Below are 16,128 nucleotides of genomic sequence, written 5' to 3' on the forward strand. Positions count from 1 at the left end.
TACCCCCCCCCACACACACACACAGGTTACATGCATCCTCTGGTTATATGCATGGCACATGTGTGTACCCCCCCCACACACACACACACACAGGCATCCACAGAGCAGCGAGGTCATGCCACCTGCACGGCCCCAGCTTCCGTGCTAGAAAGCTCCCACAATCCCGTCTTCCATCAAGGTAACGCTCCTTTCAAGTCCTCTTCCCAGAATCTGAGAAGAGAGCTGGTTCTGGGAAGCAGTGAACTAGATATGACAGAATGGGAAAGATCTTTTCCTACTAAACGATTACACGGCAATCCACGCGCATAAAGCCGACAAGCAGCATTTTCCATCAAATATTTTATATCCTTCTCTTTTTCCTTACTAAGCCTCTTTTCTTTGCTCTCCATATCTTTGAGTGTTAATCAACCACAACTATAATTCCCTACAAAGGGGCAAGAGAACACTGAATTCAGGGGCCGGCCCCTCGGCCGAGTGGTTGAGTGGGCACGCTCCGCTTTGGCGGCCCAGGGTTTCCCGGTTCAGATCCCAGGTGTGGACATGGCACCGCTCATCAAGCCATGCTGAGGCAGCATCTCACACAGCACAACCAGAGGCATTCACAACTAGAATATACAACTATGTGCTGGGGGGTTTTGGGGAGAAGAAGGAGAGGAAAAAAAGTGCCATAGAAGTTAAAAAAAAAAAAAAAAAAAAGAACACTGAATTCAAAAGAGTTTTGGTTTCCAAATCGCCAAGTTTGTAGTTTCCATATCTCGGGGAAAAGAACTGGAAGGAAATCGAAGGTGCTGACGTGGCGGTGAGACCCTAGGCGGTCCCCACATCTGCTTCTGCCTTTCTTGTTCTGGACAGGACCTCTGTCTGCATACAGCCTGGGGGCACTGACTTTTGGGGGTACAGGGTGGCTCTTTTAGTCTTGAAAAGGAGACAAAATGCCCTAATGCCCCTCTTGAAAGGAAGAAAGCGATGCTTCTAGTTCTCTGCATTCAAGCTCAGAACTGACAGCCTCTCATTTGGGGTAGTGAGAAAAAACCCCTGCAGTCATGGGCATCTGCTGGTTGACCTAAGTTTTGGATGTCTCTCTCCCCTCAGCTGTCAGCTCAATGGTGGCTGGATCATGGGAACACAAATTCTGTCTGAATCCACAAAAGGGTAAGTGAATGAATAAACGAGCTAAAAAAAGACCCCTAGAGCCTTTTCCAACTCTGATTCTGGGAGTCATTCCCACTGCCCTCCAGAACATTTTTATCATTTGACCTATTTTGTTTACCTTGTCTACCAAGTATCCCCCAACAAGCTCACTGCAGCACGATGCCCAAGTCGGGAACTCGTTAAGATGCCCGCACCTAGACCACGCCCAGGGAGCCACTCCCCAGGTCAAGCAAGCAGTCCAAGAGCCTGGATTTTTAAAAACTCCCTAGGGAAGTTTTCCTTGGAAAAATGACTAATTATAGGGCTGGGGCAGGAAAATATAAGATGAGCCTGGAGCATCTTATAGTACCAGAAAGTCAGGGGGTGCTCGAAAACAAAGGATGGGGTGTGTCAAAGCGACACAGGAAGCAACCCGAAAGAGCTCCCAATGCCCAAAGCTGGAATAAACTGAGCGATAACGCAAATAACACAGTGCAGGATTCTAAACCGAGGTTTAAATAAATACCCAGGAGTCCACACTGACATAAATAGATGACTGAATAAGTAATAAACGGAGAGGAGAGACAGATCTTCCACATAGAAGAATTTCAAAGAATCTATGTAGATAGTCCCTCCTTCCAGAAGGCAGAGCTGAGTTCCCACACCCCCAGGTGGGCTAGACTTAGTGACTCACCTTCCAAGAACAGGGGAGAGAAAGGGGAAAAACGTAACTTTATGGTAGAAAAACCTGGCAGCCACCACCTTACCCAAGCGATCAGGTTCACATCCCCAGGGATCACGGGGACATGGGAACACAGGTGCGATGGGACGAGAAGGGCACTTCACCTCCACAGCCTTCTTTCCAGAACCCCCAGGCTAGCCATGAGGAAAACACCAGAGAAAGCCAGACTGGGGGACGTTCTACGGCACAGCTGGCCAGTACTTCTCAAAACTTCAAGGTCAGGAAAAACAAGAGAAGACTAAAAAACTGTCACAGACCAGAGGAGACTGGGGAGACGTGACAACTCAATGCACCGTGGGAGCCTGGACTGGGATCCTAGGGCAGGAAGAGGATATTAATGGAAAAGCTGGTGAAATCCCAATCAAGCCTGGAGTTTACTTGATAGTAACTCACCAGCGTCGGCTTCTCAGTTTTGACAAATGCATCTTGGTCACATGAGATATTAACAATGGGGGGAGCGGGGTGAGGGGTATATGGGGCCTCTCTGTACTATCTCCACAACTTTCCTGTAAATCTAAAATTATTCTGAAATAAGAAATGTATTAAAAACAAATTCTCTTGGGGACTCTGCTGGGCAGCCACTTAAGAATCACTGGGGGGCCGGCCCCATGACTGAATGAATGGTTAAGTTCACATGCTCTGCTTCGGCGGCCCAGGGTTCGCCAGTTCAGATCCTGGGCGTGGACCTACACACTGCTCATCAAGCCATGCTGAGGTGGCATCCCACATAGAAGAACTAGAATGACTTACAACTAGGATATACAACTATGTACTGGGGCTTTGGGGAGAAAAGAAACAAAAACAAAGAGGAAGATTGGCAACAAATGTTAGTTCAGGGCCAATCTTCCCCACCAAAAAAAGAAAAAGAAGAAGAAGAAGGCATAGAGTTGCAAATAGGACTTAAAAACAAAGAATCAGTGGGGCTCCAAGAGCTCAGCAGTTTTTCTAAGATGGCAGATGGACTAAGAAAGTCCATTCTAGTAAAGGGGGACACAGTTTCTAATCTTCAACCCAAGGGTCTTTCTCATTTCCAAAAACAGATACCAACCAACCAATCAACTAACACCTTTCCCATGATCCTGAAAGGAAGCTCGCCCCGTTTATAAGCAACACCTCACTTGATTACGATGTTTTCCTCTGCAGGTCATGGCCAGTGTCACAGGTTGCATTTTAAAGATCTGCACTTTCCACAAGTAGCTTTATCTTAGAGGACCTTACTGACGAACACAGAGCTATCCGGAGACTCAGGACATCTAATGAGAAGCCATGTTGGAAACGGAACACCTTTATTTGTTTGAAATGGGTTTTTAAGTGGCCTCAATACTTAAAATTGAGATTATTTTATATAAAAATGAAATCTGGTTTGGTGGCTATGACAGCCCAACCCTTCGCACGCAGGCGCTAAGACGGGTCTACCGGAGGAGCTCACGGCTGGCGGCCCTTGCTCTGTAACCGTCCAACAGGGACACCTTTTAAATGACCATTTGCTAGCACTCCTTGAGTGCATACCCTGCACCAGGTACGAGGCAGGGGACTTCCTCTCCTTTAAAGATGAGGAAACCGAGGCTGGCCTAAGACTGCTCATCTGGGGAGGACGAGGACGAGGAGAAACACTGTCATGGGCTCCGAGTGCGACCCTCTGTGACCCTGGGCAAAGATGGGGACAAGAGCAGGGCCCCGCCCTGCGGCAGCTGGGAGACGGAGATGGATTTTCTTGTCGAGGGCTCAGCACGGTGCCTGACCACCGGGAAACACAACACCTGTCAGCCCTCAGTGTCTCCCCGGGGGCCTTTCAGGCCACTTAGAATCTAATGACCCAGGACACGGTCTCCTTCCTTTGGGGAGAGAATCAGACAAGACTTGGAAAATTATCCATGATGTTTTCACATTTTCTGAAGATACTCATTTCCATAACTTCCCCGTTTTCAGCTTGCATTTCTACAGTGTTTCAAGGACATTTTATACAGATAGATATCTGTGCAGAAGACCAAATTGGCGTCAAATCCTGACATCATGAGGGATGACTCATGATACACATTTAGAAAAATATCCAAAGGAAGGAGAAGAAGCGAAAAACAAAAAAACATTAGAAACCCTTACTCAAACACAGAGCTGTCATTCTGATCTCCCCAAATCAGGATCTCGGTGATGGAGCGGATGGTTTCCACTAGCAGGTTCCGATTCTGTTCTGTGACTGTGGTGTTTTTGGTCAAAACGTGGTACAGATACCTGAGAGAAAGGAAAGAAAATTAAAGATCACCAACTGCAACGTAAGCCAGACTCAACGACCATTCGCAACATCTGGGGGACAATTTGGCTGTGTTTTTCCAGGTTTGGTTAGCACAATTCCCGTGCAGATGAGTCATCATACCACCCAAGAAAGATGGCAGACGATGCTTTGAATGTTCAATAACCAGGGACACGCCAACCCAAACTGAGGCGAGAGAAGTGTCGAGCTCTTGAAGACAGCCATCCTCAAACTCCAGAGGGCAAGAGCATCGCCTGGAGAGCTGGATGAAGTGGGGGCTGCGGGAGCCCACCCCGAGATTCAGATTCAGTGGCACTGAGGGAAGACCAGGCACGGGCCTTTCACACTCTCCCCGGGTGATTCTGGTGCCAGTGGAGCAACTCGAGACACACAGCTCAGGGCCAAATGCCTAAACGGGACCAGCAGCCAGGCTGATGCAGAGATTCAGAGAGGTAAAGTTGCAGATGAAGGAGACTGAGCCCCAAAGCCAGCAGCTGGGGCAAAAATCACGTGCAGGCAAGATTACCCTTGGAATGCCCATACCCTTGGAATGCCCATCATCCCCCAGGAAGGGCAGAACACCCAGCAGAACTGATGGCTCAAATGAAGGGGGTGGCTTGCCATTCAAGGGCACCAACTGTATTTGCTGAGTACAGATCACAGTTAAGTGGGCTTGCGACACCATGGCACTGAACTTCGCCCACCTAGATGTGCCCGCAAGGCCTGTGCTGCTCCAGACCTGGGCCAGCTGCTGTGGCAGAGACAGGTCGGCCCAGTCCAGTCCTCGAGGCCCTGTGCTGGTGGTGAGGGCATCCAAAAGAGTCGCCGAGGCCAGTCCTGAGCCGTGTGGGGACCAGCAGCCTGGCCGGATGCTCTGGAAGTGCCGCCTGGCACAGCTTTTAACAGATAGTGTCTCCAGGGCCCAGAGATTGAGGTAACTCAGCTGAAATGGCGTGGAAAGGAAAAGGGGACACCAAGAGGGAGTGACTCAGGAAAAGTCACCTCCTGACTTCTTTATGGCCACCCTCCGTTTGAGGGTAGGGGCTGGTGAGAGCAAGGCAGGGAAAGATTAGATAGGATCGTTCCACCGAAAATCTCTAAAAATGGGTAGGCGAGAAAGAGAGAGAACCTTGCAGAATGAATAATAAGGAGCAATCTGCTGGTTTAGGGGGCTGAGTTTTATTTATTAATATTGTTGCTGTTTGTTTTATTTTAAAGACACAGTCTAATCAGTCATTCAACTATTTAATAAATGTAATTAAGTAAAATTGCATGCCACTTTTAACATGCAATAACTAGAAGAGCTCTCCAAAAATAGAAGTCTCCACCGTCTGTGCCCAAATCTACTAGCAGGGCTGCACGTGGAGCAGAGGCCAGTTTCGCTCTGTGATAAGGTGGGTCCACAGCACCAAACCACCCTGGGGTGGATGACAGGGGGCCCCGATCACGAATCCGTCTCCACCTCACCTGGACTGCATCTTCTCTAAAAGACCCAAAGAGCAGAGTTTTCATACCGTGGCTCCCAGGCCCCCTGCACCAGAATGGCCTGATTGAACTGCAGATCCTAGCTCGCCATCCCAGACCCACGGAAACTGACTCTTGAGGGCAGGGCACCCCCACGGAACCTGACTCCTGAGGGCACTGCCCCAAATCTGCATTTTGAACGAGCTCCCCCTGAAGTTTCAGAGCTACTGTGTCACCCACATCGTGGCCATCAGTGACGCTCTCCGTGCTGTCCACAGTACGCCGCATGGCCTGCTGTGACGGGCACTGCAGGCAGAACTCCCACTCAGGCGGCTCCTTCTGTGTAGAGGATACGTCCGTCAGCATCCCACATCACACTCCTGGCCCAGCAGGAGACAGCGGCCTGGGGGAGTGGGTCTGCTGGGGGACTCCCAGCAGGGATGGGGGAGTTTAAAACCTTGAGGACCAGCCCTGACTTCTAGTCACTGTGCTTTCTTGCTGCCCTGACCAACCAGCAAACTCATACTCGTATGTCACAACCCAGCTCAGGCATCTTCCTCAGAGGATGGATCCCTCCCGCCCTCCTGCCCGGGGGGATCTGACTGTGCTCTTCTCTCTGGCACCTCTGTGCCCACATCCACTTGCTGCTGCATGGACCACCCTGATCTGCCATGATCTGCCTCCCTTATGACCTGAGTTCCTCAAGGTCAGGAGTATCGTCTTGTTGATCTTGGTGACCCCAATATACTCCAAACTGTCTGGTACACAGTAGGTGCTCCATAAAAGCTGATGGGGCGAGGGTGGGGGACAATCTTTATGAACATAAATACATAAATTAGATCAGAGCACACAAGACTGAACACAGTCAGGGTCCAAATGCCAAACACAGCAAGTGGTGGCACAGCGCGGAAGTGAAGAGTCCAGGCTTTGGCAGTCCAACAGACAGACCTGGGCTTGAGTCCTGGCCCTGCCACTTCCTAACTGTGGCCTCGGACAAGGCTCTTCACCTCTCTGGAGCTCAGCTTCTCTAACAGTCAAGGCCTCCTCCTGGGCTGTCCCGGGGATTTGATGTGATAACGCATAGTAAGTGCCAAGCATGGTACCTGGCACACAGTAAGCGCTCAGTAGATGTAGGGTTAGCTGCTACTACTATTAGGATATTGGGGCCGTTATTAACACCACTACTAAATTATACAAGGCACACTGCAGGAACGTAGGAAGGAAAGATCAGGCTGATCCACACCATCATGAACAGAGGACTCCAAGGCAGGAGTTATGGGAAGGGACAGAGAAAGCAGAGCAGGAAGTGGGAGCTTTGGTGTTAGCTGGGTGATCTGGAGCAGGTTACTTAATCTCTGTGCACCTCAGTTATCTCACCTGTGAAACCGGAGCAGCGATACTTAGGTACTCCCACAAATACTTTAGGACCTACCTATTATGGTGTCGTTAGGAGGAATAAACAAGTAAAAAGAGAGGTAACTAACCTGGCAGTTACTATGCACGATACAAGTGCTGGCTATTGTTGCTCCTCTCATCACTGCCTTCATTAAACAATCTCTGAAAAAAATGCCAGTAACCACGAGGAGGCCCTGACAGACAAACCCAGGGGAAAGGGCAAGGCAGCAAGTCCTGAAGAGAAGATTCTAGGAGCTGCCATGTGTGGTACAAGACTATGTGCCTGCCTCTGTGTGAGGGGCTTCACCTGACCCTCACACATGCAGTCACCTGGGGACAGTGGCCAGGAGAGCAACCGAGAGATGCGCAGTCACTGGCCCACAGCCAAGCGGCTGGAAGGTGCCGTCTGAGAGCCCCAGCCGTCTCCTGGCCTCTCGGACACTCGTGGTCCGCTGCCTTTGTCAGTGGAGCCATTCTGTTGGGTGGATGGTGATGTTGAGTTGGGCTTCTACCTCATGGTGACAAACGACTTAGAGTGCCTTTTCAGGTTTATAGCCATCTGAGTATCTTCCTTTGCGAGGTGCCTGTGCAAAGTCTTTTGCCATTTTTTACTAGGTAGAGGACCTTTTTCTCATTTATTTGATGGAGTCCTTTATATACCCTGAACACAAATCCTCTATTGGATGTACATATGGCAAATACTTTCTCTGGATGTGGCTTCCCTCTCCACTCTGTTTAGAGTGGTCTCTGGATGAGCAGAAGTTCTTAATCTTAACATCACCCAATTTATCAGCCTTTCCCTTGGATAGCGTTTTTTCTATCAGGCTTAAGAAATCCTTACCTACCCCAAGGTCATGAAGAAACGCTGTTTTCTTCTAAACAAGTTACGGTTTTACCTTTCACATTTTGACTCAGAGTATGTCTAGAACTGATGTTTGTGTTTGGTGTGAGGTATTGGCCAAAACTCATTTTTCCCATAAGAATATCTAGTTGACTCACCATCATTTACTGGAAAGGGCCTCATTTCTCCATTGCACTGCAATGTCCCTTTGTCATTGATCAGGTGACTACACGTGTGGAGTTCTTTCTGGATGCTCTACTCCCAGAGGTCTATTTTGTTTACCTTCATGCCAATACCATTGATTACTGCAGCTTTATAATAAATCTTGCTATGTGATCATCTAAGTCCTCCAACTTCTTTCCTTCTGTTGTTTCATCATTATATTGGCTATTCTGGGCCATTTGCATTTCCATATTAATTTAAAAATCACTTTCTCAATTTCCACAAAAATACCTGCTACCACTTCAAGACCCACCTAAATCAACAGCTAAACACGGAGAGAACGGACATCTTTACAATAGAGGAACATCATGCCACCCACATTTCTTTCAAAGTTTGCTGGATAGGGGTCTTGCACATCTTTTGTTAGACTTATCCCCAGGTATTTGGTGTTTGTTGATGCTGTTGTAAACGGTCGTGTTTGAAATGTTCATTTTCTAAATGCGTGTTGTTGGGAGGTGCAAACACTCCCCAGATCTCAAGCTGTACATTTCTATGACGATTACACCTGCACCCTGCTCCTCTTTTCACCCCCACAATGCCCTAGCACATGGTGTTAGGAAGAGACCCTCAATATACTTATAGGGACTGGGAAAAAAGAAAGCTAAATAGATTAAGGTTTCATATTTTAATGCTGCATCTAATCCCAGAGCTTTGGAAGATCAAGAAATCAACTACCTCAGAGATACTAACATAGTTTAATAACTTTCTGATTTTAACTGTAACACTCATTTTGGAAAGGCCAGAAACTTCAACAATAACAAAAACAGAGAAACGGCAATTGCCAATCACGCCACTGTGTAGAGATGACCACTGCTGGAGCGGCAATGTACTTCCTTGTGTCTTTCTCTTTGCTGTGGATATTTACATAGTTGAGTTCATGTTGTATGCCCATTTCCACGCCCAACTTTTTTCTCCGCCTCTGACTAAAATAAGAGCATCTGTGTTACTGACAACTGTTTGCAAGCATCTGGAATGGCCACATAGTGCACCGCGGAAAGGACAAGTATACTGCGGAAAGGACAAGCACCAGCCATTCCTCTTCTGCTGGGCACCAGGATTCCTAATGATGAGCAACAATGTTACAATGGCTATCCTTGTGTGCAAGTCTGTGTCCATATTGTAGATAAGTTTCCAAGGACAGAATAACAAATTTTTCTCTTACAATGATAATAACTGTTACAATGGTAACATTTTTTCTCAAACTGTGCATGTGCACATCTTCATCATCATCAGGGCCTACTGCCAGGCCCTGTTCTGAGTGCTTCAGATGTGTTCACTCATTAAACCTCACGACAATCCCGCGGGGCTGAGGCTCTGGGGAGCCGAGGCTCCCAGTGCAGGGGACCCAGGCAGCCTGACTCCAGACCGCTAGCTTATACCCATGATAGCATAGAAATGCAAACAATGAAGTCAACACTTTTATTAGCCTCTACAAGCATTTACATGAAGTTATGAATGCCTAGCACACAAGAAAACTAAATGTATAAACAACAAACCCAAAAGGCATGAGAATACACATGAGATCTTAAGGTAAGCCTCGTAACTGACCCTTACTCCGTGTCTTTGGAAATGAGCCGGCATTATCATATCTCCAGCAGAACCTCTGCAGAACACAGAATCCCACTATCAGACCCTCACACATGAGCAAACTCTATCTCAAGAGAAGTGCTCCAGAGTCTGAAATGCCTGGAGACCAAGAAACCGAAGCCTATTGCTAACACTACACTACACCACGCAACCATACACTAGGGGCTCATCACCCAGGACTCCGGACTGTAAACAAACCCTGCCTCCACAGACCCTGCCTTCTCAAGAGTCATGGATCTCACAAGATAAACCACTACAGTTCACAACAATCATGCCCACTCCGGAGACAGACATACTAAATTCAAGTTCACACAGTTTTATGACTTGTATCATAATCCGCCTCATAGGATGCTCCTATTGGAAGATTCCGAAACTTACCCACAAGCGGGACTGCGAGACAGGATAAGTGGAGCGATGGAGGGCTCGGCAGATTAGAAATCCACTCCCCCAAAGCACATCCCGTTTCCCCCCCCCCCCCCGCCCCCGCAGATAACAATCTCTGCAGGGCGCGCCGTGGGGCGGGGTTACAGACACAGGGCCTGTGTCTGTTTGGCCTGTCAGCACTGGGATGGAGACTCCCCGGGGCACCCCACTCTAGGGCTTGAACACCTCGGTTTGGTCAGCCCAGCCTTCTGGTCCGCAAGACAAGGGGAAGCCCCACGCAGGGTGGACTGGAATGGGAGGACCAGGGAAAGGTGTTACAGGCGCTGCTTCTCCCTGTGAACATCCCCGAACGATTAACTGGGCCGGCAAATGAGAGTGAGTCCAAGATCCCGGGGAGCCAGCAACCACCGCGAGGGTGTGGGCAGGGCTTTCAGCTCCAGAAAAATCCAGAAAAATGCTGTGGCACAGACTGACCGAACTGGTAAGGGCAAGCCGTCATTAAGGAAAGCCTGGCCAGAACCTGCCTCTTTGGTTCATCCCGTGACAAATACCTGTTGATTGCTCACTATGTGCCAGGCCCCGTGCCAGTGTCTGCCAATTCCCAGGTGAACAAGCTACACACGTCTCTGTCCTCATGAAGCTTACATTCAGACTTGGAGAGACAGAGAAACACATAACCAAGAGGCCATTTCAGCAACAGGACAGGCCTGAGGAACCCTGGCCAGCTTCCTGGGGTAACTCAAGGCTGGAACAAAGCTTGAAGAGCCCAGAGCACTAAGGCTGGTCTAACTCCTCGCGATGAGAAGACTGTATGTGATGATGTGTTAACTGAGCGGGCCGGCAGGAACAGGAACGAGCGAAGTTAGAGACATCCGTAAAACTTCTGGCTGGCTGAAGTCACCAGGGCAATTTTTATGAAAGAACTGTTATTTAAAGGATTCAGTTAGGCATTTGGATGGGCAGGAAGAGGAGGGGAGCTCAGTGCAGAGAGCAAAGATGCAGACGGGTGGGTGCGTGAGGTGTGTGTAACAGGGAGCGAGAGAGAAGGACCATCAATGTGACACAGCATGTGTCAAGAAATACCCGTGGATTATGGCAGCCTGCTAGCCTAACTCGCTAGAAGAAGGCAGCAGCCCCCTGAGGGGACACTCACCTCCAGTCTGGCCCTCCTCCAACCCATTCTCCAAACGTCGGCTGGACCACAGCATTCCTCTAGTTAAAAGACCTTCAATGGCTCCCCACTGTTCTCAGTCTAATGTCCAAATTCCTTCACATGATTTATGAGGCCCAGTGGGACCTGGCCTCTGTGACCTCTCCCACCTCATCATCACTCTGCTCTTGGGTCCTAGACCTCCCCCTTGTCCCACATGCACTCGCTTACTGAATGACCTGAGTCTCTCTCCCCCAGGCTTCTCAAATGCTGTTTCCTCTGCCTGAAGCGTCTCCCCCAGCCCCTGCCCCACCCCTGCCACTGAGTGGGAACAGCATCAACCACTCATCCTTCAGGCCTCCCTCCAGTTAAATGAGCGTCTGCCTACAAAGGATGCTCCTGACCCCCCAGCCTGGGTTAAAGGGCCGTCCTCCGTGCTCCCAAACGAGATGGATGGGAACAGAGTCTGGAGCATTCTGAAAGCCTGCAAGAACTCAGACTTGACATAACGGGTGCCTCAGACTACGAGTGATATGCTGCGTATGATATTCTAAGAAAATGAGTCTGGCAATATTGTACCCCAACCTCTAAAAATAATCTGTGCTATCTTAGGCAAAAGTTGCATATACCAAGAATAGGTGAGCATCTGCTTGGTGGATATACACTCCTCTTCTCTTTGGGTCCTAACCCCTGATTTTCCCACGGGGAACCACCCCTTTCTCTCATTCTCTGTCCACTAGCTTAGGAGGGGCTGATGCCACCCTGGCTCCAGGGGAGGACCAATCGGAGCATCTCCTGCCCCTTGCCACAGTGACTAGCCCAGGGACAGGCATGAGACCCCAGGGTGGTCCAACAACACTCACTTCTGGACTTCTGCTGGCATCAAAAGAAGACACGCTTTTTCCCAGGGATTGTTAAGATGATACGATGTCAGCCTAGCCTGCTGAGAAAGACCCCAACAGAGAAGAAAGCACAGACAAGAACTGGAAGAGGGAGATCCTGCTAGCTTTGTCTAAACACCTGGACTGAGCCTGGCTTGACTGGGACAGACCATTCGTGACAGCAGCCCATCACTTCCATTTGGGGCTTACGGCTATTCCAGCTGGGTTTCTGTCACTTGCAATCAAGGATCCTAACCCACACACAAAGTGATCAGAATTAAGGGAACAACACAACACCAACCCAGGAGTTCTATCAGTTTGTGGAGTCACAGTTCCTGGGCCAGGTGATGGTTCTGTAGCAATCAAACAACTCCATCAGTAAAGTTTCTGCTCGGTAGTGGGCATTCGATAGTCACGTCACAGCCTCGCCAATAGTCTGGACAATAAATCACCCAAGATGTGTAGCAAATAACCTCTTACCATTTCAATCGACCTCAAATAAATCACTAACTTGATTCCGTAGACAAAGACCACAGGTACACCATTTCCCACTATTTAGCAAAAGTAAAACCCCATCTAACAGGAAAATTCCTTTCCAGTTTGAAAGCTGGGAGTGGTTCAAAAAGGGTTTCCAGCTCTTTGTACTATCTTCTCAATTTTTCTGTAAATCTCAAACTGTTCTCAAAGACAAAGTCTATTAAAAAAAAGGGAGAGGGTTCCCAGATTCTCTGTGTGCCAAAAAAAAAATTATCAATTCTAAATATTTTTAAATATCTTAACCTTCCCTCTCTACCCACACTGCCCTAGGTCTGGGCAACAGTATATTAGGAACTGTCACTTGTCACTGGTAGGGTGACCACTTTGTACTGGTTGCCCAGACTTCCCCGGTTTTCACAGTGAAAGTCCCATGTCCTGGGAAACCCCTCAGTCCCAGGCACCCGGGACAGTGGGTAACCCTCCATGTCAGATGAAGCCCAAGCCCCGTTCTACCCCCAGGCTTGTTTCCCACAACTACCAGCCCTCCCCTGACCTCCACCAGGACCCTACCCTGGTCCTGCCCCCACACCCCACTGCCCCACACAGTGGCTCCTGCTCCCTCTTGAAGACTCTGCTCTGGTGCTGCCTTCCCCCAGAAAGCTTCCACAAAGGCTTCCCCAGAACCCGGGGCCCACAGCGACTCCAGCACTTGTCACACTGCACAGTCACTGGCTCTGTGGCTGTCTCCCCCACCAGCCTGCGCACTCCCTCAGGGAATGAGTGGTCCTGTACCCAAGGCCACAGTGTTCACTATCAGAGCCAAGCGAAAGGCATCACAAGCGTTGGGGTGGACACTAGCTCTTTATGGCACTCTTTTCCAAGTCACTTTGGGATCTTCTAAGCCGCAAACCAATACACAAATCGCCAGGTTCTTCAGGCTATAATAGGGATTAAGCTGATCTGCCTGATCCAGGGCAGGCAGCTCGGGTTTCCAAAAAGCACCGGATGGCCGTGCGACCTAAACAATGACCCTGGGCAGATCCCGGGATACTTCGAAGGAACCTGAGACCCTTGACCACTCCCTGGCTGGCTGGACAGTGAAGAGGCCCCAGTGGGCAGTGAGACTCAGCCAAGTTGAAAGTCTTCCCGAACTGGCCAATAGGGAAGTCTTATTCCAAAAGACGGCGTAATGAGTCAAGCACTACAGTCAAATCCTGACTTTGACGCTTCTCAGCTGTTGTCACCTTGGGGCAACTGACATAATCTCTCTGAAGCTTAGTTTCCACTTCTATAAATTGGCAATAATAGCTCCTATAACTCATAGACTTGTGAGGACTAAAGGAAATAACACACAAGAAGTCCTTAGCAAGTACCTGACACAGAAAATGCATTCAATAAATATTAAAGGAATTCCAAAGGGCTAGAATCACACAGAGTTAGGTGAGCGCCTGCAGGTACCTGGATGCTGGCCAAAGGCCCAGCCTCCCTTAGATAACCATCCTCCACTTCTCAGCCACATCCACCCACTCTCTAAATTCCTGAATTCCTTACGCCTCTCCCTTTCCCATCCAGCTGCCCTCCCATTTAAGATTCCTGCTTCCCTACACACCCCTCTCCTTGTCCTAGGCCTCTCTCCCCCGCATGCCTTCTCTCACCACCACCGCCCCAAACCATCCCTCACCATGTAATGTGCCCTCCTGCCCTCCACTCTCTGGGACCCACAAACATTTATTAAATGCCTGCTCCACGCTTGAGAGGACACAGCACCCCTGATCCCAGCCAAATGAGAAGCCCCCATCTAATTTCCCTCCCACCAATCCTTTCCAAGAGCCCCTGTCTTCCTCCCACTGTTCCCCACCTCCCTGCTCCATCCTTCTTCCTTCCCATTAGTAATCTTGGGATTTCCCTCTGGAAACCAGCCAATTTCTCACCACCAAAGGTTTGCCTACTTCCCCACCCAACTCCCTCCCCATCGCCACTATATTTTCCTCCCCGAAGTCATTTCCTCCTCAAAGGTCTCTATTTTCCCTCACCTCCCCTCCAAAACTCCTGCATGCGCTGCGCCTTTCCCCAATCCATTCATCTTTTTCATTCTTTAAGCACCCATCGGGCTTCTATTGTGTGCCAGGCACAGCGCTAGATGCTGGAAACACAGCTGTGAGCAAAACAAGCAGTCTCTGCCCTCCTGGAAGTATCGGTTTTGTAACAGACAGAAAAGTAGTAAAAACAAACAGGATAATTACAAATAGTGGAGATGTCTTGAATGAAATCAAGAGAAAGATCTAGCAGAAAGGAATCAGGATCTGGGAAGGCTTGCCTAGGTGATTAACACAGCTACCTCTATTGGCCACCTACTGTGTCACAGACAGTGGATTAATCTCTTTCCATGCATGACGTTACTGAATCCTTGCACAATGTTCACCTTCCCCATGTGCACATGGGAACCAGAGGCTCGGAGAGGTGAAATAATTTGTCCAAGGTCACACAATCATTAAGCGGTGGAGTCAGAATTTGAATGTGGGTCTGATTGCAAAGCCACTCCACGCCCTCTTGCTTCCCAGGCCCCCCATTCGCCCCGTGGCCTCCCCCAGAGCTCCACTTCTGACAGTCCCTCTTTAGACTTCCCCAAGAAAACAATCTGTCTTTAATTATTGCCCTTTATTAAGCACTGCGTGTGCTTCTGGCTCTATGAGCATTCTCTTATCAATCCTCAAAAACAATAGTAGGAAGCAGGTGCCAGTCACAATATCTGTTTTACAACTGAGAAAACTGAGGCCTAAATTCGCACACTTAGATTCCAACCCAGATCTGTCCGACTCCAGGATCCAGACCTCTGACCCCTAAGCTGTCCAGCCTAAGAAGTACCACCCTGGGAACCCTGATGCCCACCGTCTGCCCCCGGCAAGAAAGAAGTCTGTGTCCTTAAACTGAAATCTCATCCCCTTACTTTACAGATGGGGATAGGAAAACTCTGAGAAGCTAAGCAAGTTGCCCAAGGTCACACAGCGAGGAGCGACCGGGTCAAGGTTCGAACCCAGGCGCCCTGACTCCAGAGCCCTCGCTCTTAACCACCGCACAGCTTTTCCCAGGCGGCTCTCCGCCCTCCACCTCCGCTCTCACGCCTCCCAGCGCCCCCGGCCCGGGACTATGCGTCCCCATCCCCACGTCCAGCCCCGCGGCCTCCCCCCTCTGCCCCCAACACACTCACTTGAGGTGGTCCAAAGAGTGGATGTTGCGGGAAGACTTGCCATGGCCCCCGCCCACCCAGCTCCGCGAGCGGCCAAACATGTCGGCGGCCCCCGCCCGTCGCTCGCCTCACGGTCTCATGCCCAAGCGGCCGAGCGGCCCGGCGCCACCGGCGGCAGAAGCAGCGGAGGAGGCAACGGCGGAGGTGGTGGAGGGACCGCCAACCACCTTCCTCCCTAGCCCACAGCCCCGCACTGACATTCAGCCGGAACCGGCCGTTCGACCGCCGCGCTTTACGGCCGCCGCCAAGGGGAACGCTGGGAAATGCAGTTCGCTGGCGAGGTCCCCGCCGACAGGACTCTGCGAACGAACTACAAGGCCCGGCGTGCCACACGCAACGGCGGGCCTGCGGGCTCCAAA

The 16,128-nt window shown here is 49.9% G+C and overlaps 1 protein-coding gene across 13 annotated transcripts in view; it reads right to left on the minus strand.

The window, feature by feature from the left end:
• Window positions 1-16,076, minus strand: part of CLEC16A (C-type lectin domain containing 16A) — a 200,191-nt gene extending 184,115 nt beyond the window's left edge. For 9 of the 13 annotated variants that reach the window (XM_070566755.1, XM_070566763.1, XM_070566754.1 and 6 more), the window contains exons 1-2: window positions 15,731-16,065; window positions 3,974-4,102 (exon numbers count right to left, since the gene is read on the minus strand). In XM_070566755.1, coding sequence (XP_070422856.1) covers window positions 3,974-4,102; window positions 15,731-15,810 — 209 coding nt within the window. In that variant the 5' untranslated portion in view covers window positions 15,811-16,065. Of the gene's footprint in view, window positions 1-3,973; window positions 4,103-15,730 lie in introns of all 13 variants that reach the window. The other 4 variants (XM_070566762.1, XM_070566760.1, XM_070566753.1 and 1 more) reach the window with 3 other exon arrangements.
• Window positions 16,077-16,128: the final 52 nt, after the last annotated feature.

The sequence above is a fragment of the Equus przewalskii genome, chromosome 12 (assembly GCF_037783145.1).
Source record: "Equus przewalskii isolate Varuska chromosome 12, EquPr2, whole genome shotgun sequence".
NCBI lineage: Eukaryota > Metazoa > Chordata > Mammalia > Perissodactyla > Equidae > Equus > Equus przewalskii.